This window comes from Achroia grisella, unplaced genomic scaffold (genome assembly GCF_030625045.1).
Source record: "Achroia grisella isolate CSIRO2021 unplaced genomic scaffold, CSIRO_AGI_Agris_v1 utg204, whole genome shotgun sequence".
Lineage (NCBI taxonomy): Eukaryota > Metazoa > Arthropoda > Insecta > Lepidoptera > Pyralidae > Achroia > Achroia grisella.
In genome coordinates, this window is record NW_026712703.1 from 4,149,918 (window position 1) to 4,159,003 (window position 9,086).

General features: G+C 33.0%; 1 protein-coding gene across 1 annotated transcript; it reads left to right on the forward strand.

The window, feature by feature from the left end:
- The first annotated feature begins 6,536 nt into the window (after nt 1-6,536).
- Nucleotides 6,537-7,516, forward strand: LOC131842056 (uncharacterized). The gene is made up of 2 exons (XM_059190491.1): nt 6,537-6,689; nt 6,919-7,516. Exons 1-2 carry the CDS (start codon nt 6,645-6,647, stop codon nt 7,378-7,380), a joined length of 507 nt encoding a protein of 168 aa, XP_059046474.1. The 5' UTR covers nt 6,537-6,644; the 3' UTR covers nt 7,381-7,516.
- Nucleotides 7,517-9,086: the final 1,570 nt, after the last annotated feature.

Here is a 9,086-nt window from a genome sequence, read left to right on the forward strand (position 1 = left end):
TGATAGAAACATGCTAAGAGAATATGCTACAAATAAACTGTACTTAATGGTATCAATACTTAGGTATATATAAATTAACCACAAATCTAGAGGACAACCAACATGGTACCAGATAATTGTAAGCAATAAACAATGTGTGTGTCAGTTTTATCTTGCCTACATTGATGTGTTCGTTAAACTATCATTTATGCTCACATTATTTCTTGCACTATTATTTAAAGAATATTTAATAACTGAGGAGAGTGGAATGAACATTTTTAACTTTTTACCAAGTGATGTGTAATTAGCACTTAAAATTTTGTTTCTTTGTTACAAGTGGTAATAGAGAATTAGATACATTACTCATAATAAATTACTTATATATAATTAAATTTTATTTGAACTGAATATTGTTAACCTATTTCAACCACCAAGTATTTTGTAAGCTGTTTTTGCTGTAGGTTGAGAAATGGCAGTGAATTGCAGGCCATTGCCATTGTTCTTGCATGGCATTCTTTTAAGCATGATGACCTCCTCCACGGGCACCATATGGTACCGTGTTGTTAGTAGAGTTATAGTTCATTTAAAGAACGGTTACAACTTACTGTTAGGTGATAATAGTTCATGTTGCTTGTTTGCGATTTCAATTAATAATAAATATATTCATATGTCGAGATTCTATAAAAATATATAAATCAAATTCATAGAGTTTAGTGCCATTCTAAGCTGAGCTTTAGTGTTAAATATAGTATATATTTAGTCAGTACTACAGTAATTTCGTACTGTACGTAAAGTATCGCCCGGTGATACTGTAAAGGTCAGTTGCGGCCAACAGAATTAGTGTAGTTCGAAAAAAAATGTTCATAAAGTCTTCTTTATTTTAAATGGCCGCTACCAATTTTGATCGGTGATTTGGCCGATGTTTTTTTTTTTTGGTTTGGTTGATTATGCCCATGGTTTAATTTTATCGCAGAGGAAAATTTGACATTTCCTATGTTGCCAGCTTTTTGCGATTCTTAAATAGTGTTGTGGCCCAATCGAAAATTAATATTAATTACCGATATAAAAACAAATACGATTCAGCAAATCGGTATTGGAGATACAGCCAATACAGTTGGTAGCGTTATTTGAAGTTTTGACAGTTTTTTAATAGATGATAATGGAATGGTAATTGGTACCCCATCTGCACCACCGGTATAGCTGGCTGGGCACCAGTTGAGGATGACAGGATGAGCATGAGGTTAGTTAGCCCATCGTGGCAAATTCACAAAAAAAATATCACAATGGTTTGATTGTTCGCAGGAAAGTTAACATTTACACAAGGGAAAAGTTTGACATTTACACTTATCAATGTAATCTTCGGAATTAAAAGAAAACAGACTAAAACGGACATAAACTTAAAACAGACACGACCTCATCTATCTTAACAATGTTGTTATTGGTGATTGGGTCGTTCTTCTTTTTAACCTACAAAAAGGTGTCTTCATCAGTTAAAAAAAAATATAATCGAAAATTATCCGTATTATTTTATTATTAATGTTTCAATATGTACTATACTAAAAATGTAACGGCTATACACGTTCACAATAAATAAACATTTATATTTTTATAATAAAAAATACGTTACAGAGTCGTCAATCCGCGTGACAGAGGTGTATTTCATACAAATCATAGTTGTCTCCCGCTACCTGAGCCTATGTTTAATTCATAATGGTACGAAAAAATATAAAGGCAGTAGCAAATATAAAAGTATTTTTTAATTCTACAAGATAACAAAATATTAAAGTCTTGTCTTTCACTACAGACTGTTTTAATAGGTATATTCGGTCACATGTTTTTTAATTCGAGCGACGCGTATACGCGGGTCGCTTTTGTTGCCGTCGATTGGATATTTAGTCCTTCCTATCCCTTGCTGAGATAAGCTCTCTAGGACTTAGAGATTGCGCGTAAGTCGCCCGGAATCTGTGTATGGAGGTGCGTGTGTTTATTCGGCGGCAACTTCGTCACGTAAGGGGGTCTTCCTATGTGACGGCCTGTTTTTTAGGGATATTTTAGGATTTTTTTTCTACGACCAGTAAATATTTAGAGCTTCAAGTTTTTTATCATTTATTAACACATATTTGGACAGTATAAATATAAAATTTCAGCTAAAAATATTCAGTCAAACTAGAGTTACAGCGCTCTGAACACCCCCGCCTCGAAAAAAAGAGCTCCCACTTCCTCCACGATTCCGGCTGATCGGCTTATCTGAAAAAAAAAAAAAAACGGCGTTTTAATTTGTAGGCTTAAAAGCACGGAATGACCTATAATCAAATGAATATAAAAAAAATTGGATTTTTGATAGACATTTGAAATAAAAGTTGCAAATTAGGCGTTTTTTTTTTTGTTTTTTGCTATAAAAAAATTGAAGTTTTGAAAATTTTCGATTGATAATAGTTCATTCCATGCGTTTACATATATTGAGTGTGCCCTGTAAATTTCAAGTAATTCGGTCCAGCCGTTTCTGAGATACAATGGAGGAAAGTTTGAAAAACACAGTTTTGAGAAAAACGTGTTTAAAGTTTCAAGTCCGTTAAAAACTATTAAAATATCAACTTACTCTCAATCGGCGATGCCTGGTCCATAGAGTATTCCTTCCTCTTCCTCGTGAAACTCTTTTAAAGCAGATTGTTCAGCTCTTGAGTCAATCCTGGCTTGTTTAACGACATCACTTACGCGCCGCTCAGAGCGTAAGATTCGCTTTTCATCCCGTTTCTCAACATACGCTTGGGCTTCACGACCAACAGGGCATCCCATAATCGACATAACTTTTAAAATACCTTGAAAACCTTCATTAAAGATAATAACACTCACACGATAAAATAATTTTAAAGCCTAGGCCTCGGAAACTTGATCGCGAAATAGACACATCACTTTTACAAGTTTTACATATAACTATTTCAGAGATTGCAGCAAATACAGAAACAAACTTCAAAATGCAATATGCGAAATTCGAAGCGATGGGAACATTCATGTTCATGTTATTTTTAAGTTTTTTGGCCGAAGCTGATGTAAATACCGTATCATTTTGGTGGGTAAAACGGTTTCCACTAAACTTTCTTTTTTTACTACGACCAGGATGAACGTTTACTCGTACTTCCTTTCCGTCCACTCATTATGAAAAAAAATAATTTGTAGCTGTTGCTCTCTTCGAAGTTCAACCAAGACTAAAATAACTTCGGTAAAATATTATAACAATAGAAATTTCTGTAAACAAATATATTAATAAAAGGGAGGCCAGGTATAAAGCCGACGGTACACAATAGGCCCGGTCTCTAACTGCCAACTCACCGCTCCGAACCGCTCTTTCTTTTACCTGCTGTATCTTTAAAACGACTTCGAATTTTCTAAAATCGCTTTACTACCGTATTCTAGACATGTTAAGGGAGCAATTTATGAAAAAAAAAAATCGATTTTTTCAACCCATCACATAGGAAGACCCCCGTAAGTATTGTACAATAATATATCAATTACAGTTACTTCTTATTATTTAACTTTTGCGTAATAAGAAACACTTTCATGCCAACCTGTTACGTTTGTATTTTGTGGTAACGTTTATATATTAACAATTTTGTAAGTAAGATTTACCCCTCCGTCACGCTACTACTTCGTCACAATAAAATTGTGACGGAGTGGTAAAGCACGCGACGGATGGGTAAAAAATACTTGCAAAAAATATAATATTTATTTTATCTCATAAAATATAGGAATCTGTTGAAATAGGGCCAGTACTTATTATGGCAACTATTTTGATATAAAGTTTATCTAGTGTTTTTCTAATGTTTATGGATTATGACGAAAAAGAAGGCATTAACAGCAGAAAAAAAGCGGCGTTGCCGTAAGATACAAAAAAGTTATACAGAAAAGGTAGCTGAAGTAAAACGCAAACATCTCGAGAGATATCATACTCGTAAGAAGCTTGTGGCTGACATGACTGTGAGAGAACATCGTATGATGAAGAGAAAATAGCGACAAGAAAAGAAAAAAAACAGACGCTTGAAAACATACTGTTGAACACGCCGGCTCCATCGCCATCCAGAAATACGTCCTCATTCTCCAACACCAACTAATTCAGAAGTGTCTAGCTCAAGAGGGAGGAAGAGAGTGAAAAGAGTTAGAACACAGAGAGAATATTAGTTTACAAGATAAAATAGAAGAATTAGAGAGGAAAGTTCAAAAATACAAGAAAAGCTTGCACAGAAAATCCAAAAAGATGGCAATAGCAAAGATGAAAAGAACAGTAAGAATAAAAACAAATATAGTGTCCTTTCCAATGTCATTAAAGAACGATACCAAACTTGCATTTTTTTTAATCAGGACATGGAAAGGCTAATGGTATTGGTGGAACTTTGAAACGCCAAACTGATGCAATAGATTGTAGCAATAGGAAAATATTTCGGAGACGTGTTAGAATTCTTTTTCTCCATTCAAGATACCAGCAAAATTAAATGGTTTTTGGTGGCAGACGAAGACGTAGACAATGGAGTTTCGACTATTCCAAACAGTATTTTACCCCTGAAAGGAACCATGCAAATCCACCAACTGTTCTCAGAAACTCGTGGAATCTTAAACTTTAGGGTTCTGAGTTGTTTTTGTGAACAATTCTGTTCGTCGTTTCTAAAACTTATTGGCCTCTGCCTGAAACAGAATCCAATGTTGAAATAATAAATGAAAAATAAGATGTTGCAATTCATGTAGTGGAGGATTTGTCGCTCACGATATTACGAACAAAATTGGGATGCCTCGAAAAAGATTTTATGATATTATGTATGAATCATCTGAGGAAGATCAGCCATTGCACACTTATATACAAGCAAAGATTCCTCTAATCCAACGGCCTTTTCTAATACTTCTTAAGAAACACTTCACCTCAAGGCCATTCATCAAAGGAATATAGAAGACGGTGTACATGTACTCGTTAAAGTAAAAAGTGAATTGAATGACCAATATACATACGTCACATAGGCAATATTCTGGTGATGTTCTTGAAAACAGTCGATGATTGTGGAAGATTATTTATTAGTGGAGAATGACTTATCAGATGTTCCGTATGAGGATTTCATTAAAATTCTACCAAATCCAAAGGTAGTTAAAAAAGGAAAGAGAAGGTTTTTTGAATTTGATGAGCTTTTGCCAGTGTTCGAAAAGTAAGACTGATTAGGATAAGTATGACTGAAGAAAGTAATTTGTTGATGATGATTATTATTTTATTTTAATGTTTCAGTCAAGTTAGACATTTTTTTTTATTTGAGACAAGTTAGAAGTCTTATAATTTAATTATACTAATACGGATCTCATTCCAAAGGTTCTGCAATGTGATTTTATTAGTATGAGAGTATTTCAGTTGTAAGAATGTAAGACTGTCAAATATTTAATTATTCTAACGAAGTAATAAATGATTCTAAATAAAATATTCATTTAAAACTAGTTTTATTCCAAAATGTAACCGGATATTATATAGAATAACAATTCTGCCACATACTCTACCACTCTGTCACGATATGTCTCCTGGTTTTAAAATTTATATAGTCATTTTAATATTTTCTTATGAATAGTACAATTTCGGAAAAATTATATTAAAAATAGTTAACTATAATATAGTCTACAACATTAATATTTCTGTGCTAGAAGTGGTTAAAATTGAATTATAGCAAAAATATACTTCTAAAAAACTGCAATTGTGACAGAGTGGTATAAGATTAAAAATATATATTTATTGTTATATAAAGAAGTCTTGCCTTGTAAGTTTTCTAAAAGGACGGAAAAGAAGGAAAGGAAATCTAGCCATTTTTTTTCGGACTACTCTAATGCTGTAGGCTGCAGCTGGCCTTTACAGCTTCACCGGACGTTAGGGGGATAGTGCAGATGGCACTCCAAACCCGCGGAAGGACTTATGGAGCGGCTGAAGGCCAGCTCCTCGGCTCAGGCCGTCGTAATTTCGATCCACATTGAATTGAACGGGGGATCGATCGGAGGGGCGATCTAGCCAACAACAAAAAACTGTTTCCCGATATATGTTTCTGACTGAATTTGGTAATGGAAATATTGATAATAAACGAAATAAATCCGAAACGTGGTGGCAGTCTCACAAGGTTGAATTCAAATACATATATCCGAAATCTGGGTATATCAATATTACATATAAAGTTATTGTTTTTTTAGTGTTCATCATGCCATTTAATGTCTCTTACTATTTCATCTGGGACAATAGTCGTGAAGATATTTGACAATATTGGATTGTTACAATTACAATAATAAATAAAAAATGTAGTTTCTTACAACATGATTACTGTATAGCTAGTATTGGAATAAGGTTGGTTGATCATTAATTAATAAAACATTGACTCAGCTGAATGAGCTATCATTGCGTTTTACTAAAAGTATAATATGTGTAACGATTATAAAATAAGTAGCCTCTTTAATTCTTGACTTTTTATCGATGTTTGTTCTTTATTCAATGTAGAGATATATTGGACATCACTAGTTTCACTGTTTAAAAAAAAAAACATATATAAACAAACGGAAAGATATATAAATCTTTTTTGTTTCTCTAATATAGGAATAGGAATATATTATATAAATATTAATAATATTTTATATTGGATATAGATATAGATTACTTTATAATGGATGTCCTCTTTTTGATAGAATCACAAGAAATATTTGAAAAGGTAAGTCATCAAAATTACAATTTGTTTTTAGTATTTGCTAGATATGTGTTAGAAGAGCACTTTAGTCAATTTTCATAATGAGTATTTAGATGTGAAAAGTATACGTTTACTAAGCTATTCCATTATAGTATAGTTATAGGCTGCCAACATAGTATAGTTATTATCAATATCCTAACGATTGAAAGAAGTGGTGACACTTTAATAATACTTAAATTATAATTTGTTTCAGGTGGCACAAGAAATTGTAAATAATTTGTATGGATCTAAAGTTGTGTTACTCGATGATGTAGAAATCAGTATAATCAAACAAGCTAAGGATGATTTTAAGAATATTATTTCACTGTGTAATTTTGATATGACTAAAGTTAAAGAAGTACTACTGGAAAAAGGTTGGAATGAATATAAACTGAAGTTTTTCTTTTCTTTACTTGATACTAGAAAGAATGAATTACTTTATGAAATATTATTGAGTCATAACAGCACATTTGGTGATACTATAGCAGGCTTCGATTGGTATTTAAAAATTGTGCTGGGTACAAGTGAATTAAAAATATTAAAGTATCCTTTGTTACAGCTTATACTTTCAATTAATTCCAGTGACGACCAAAAACAAAGAGTATATGATGTGAATAAAATTATTTTAAGCAAAATGATAAATATTTTAGAACAAATTAATGAAATAAAAGTGTAATCCAATTGACATTCATTTTTCTTCTAACTACCTGGTCTAATTTAACTAACAATTTCTGTCGAATAATGCAATATTATTTTGATATATTCTTAGTAGAATGGTAGTCCATTGACATTGGTATCTGCGCAAGACATTTATCACTCTAGGTATGAAATAATTCAATGTAATAATCTTTCTCTTAACACAATTTGTGAACTCTGGATTAATTACTGCAATAAGGACTCCATTGTAATTATAATATTGTATACCAACAATCTTTAATCAGCAGGCAAATTATATTAATTTTCTGAACCCTAAAAGCTGTTGTTAATAAAGGGAAATATATATTTTTATATCATATATATGATAATGGAATGGTGCACCCACCTACATTAACTATTTTATGCTGGAGGTGCACCAGTGGAGTATGATAAAATAAGCATGAGGTTCAGACAGTTAGCCCAAGCAATGGAAAATTTATCACACTGGTGTCTGCAGGAATCACATGGAGGTCAACCTGACATTGCTACTATGTGCTCCTCTCTCTTCCTCCCAGGGAACTATTATTTATGGATAATAATGGAATGGTGCACTTGCCTGCGCTAACGATTGTTATAACGTTAGCGGGGTACCAGTGGAGATGATAAGCTGAACATGAGGTCAGGTCAATTAGCCCAACATGACAAATTCACCAAGAATTTATCGCGACGGTTGCTAGGGGGAACCGCGTGGAGGTCAACCTGACATGGTACATTGCTAGCAATAAGATCACCAATCCATAGTACTAATAATCCTCTTTCACGTTTACACGTTTATACGTTTTCTTGTCTCGATAGCGTATATTCAAGACGATACCGTGTAAAAAAAAAAGAGTACAACGGATGGCGCTATAAAATTAAAGCCATTCAATTTCAGAAACTATTGAATCTGATATTTAATAATCTGTTAACAAGATCATGACTGCAAATATTTTTTAAAATTCTGCTTTCATTGCAAGATGTTTCTAAATAAGGGTATCTTAATAATAAATACAAATCCTATTAAAGTAAAATCACATTCGCACTTTACAGATATTATATTTTCTAGATTCGAAGCTGTTAGTACAGGGTTGTGCGATTGGTTTGCTTCTAGCAACTAGTTGCTTTGCTTCTAGCTAACTACTACCCTGCTGTTTGTATATTGTCCTATTATGGATTTATTTACAAGACCTGCGCAAACGGGCGGCACGCATCTGGGTATTTTGCTCCCAGAAATATGCATGTTACGATAACTTTACAAACATGTCCGTGTTAAATGTGAATAACATACAGAAAAATTTTATTATATTATCTTAATAGCGGGTCTCGATATCTATCTTCTGGATGTACCAAAAAATTGTCTAATAGTGTCAACATTAACAAATTAAATATAATATTCTGATTGATGATGATTGAGCGGATGTTAATATAATTTGACGTAACTAAATATATGTAGATTGTATTACGACGACAGCATTGTCTTTTATCTCGGTAACAGTTATAATGTCATATTTAATATCAGTCGCAAGTCTGGTGACCTCTCCGATCCTAAAGTACGACATTCCGGTATACCGTGTACTGCAGTTCATACCAATGTACCTTCCATAACTGCAATGTCCTCTCTTACCTGGTATCCTTTCAAATATCTATTTTCTTTATGTACGAATATCTACACATGTCCGTAGCTCTCGCTTTTCACCGTATGTGACA

Excerpts from the sequence above, each read along its gene's own strand:
- LOC131842056 (XM_059190491.1), top strand. The coding sequence starts at position 6,645 with ATGGATGTCCTCTTTTTGATAGAATCACAAGAAATATTTGAAAAG. Across the intron at positions 6,690-6,918 it reads CACAAGAAATATTTGAAAAG|GTGGCACAAGAAATTGTAAA; the intron begins GTAAGTCATCAA and ends AATTTGTTTCAG.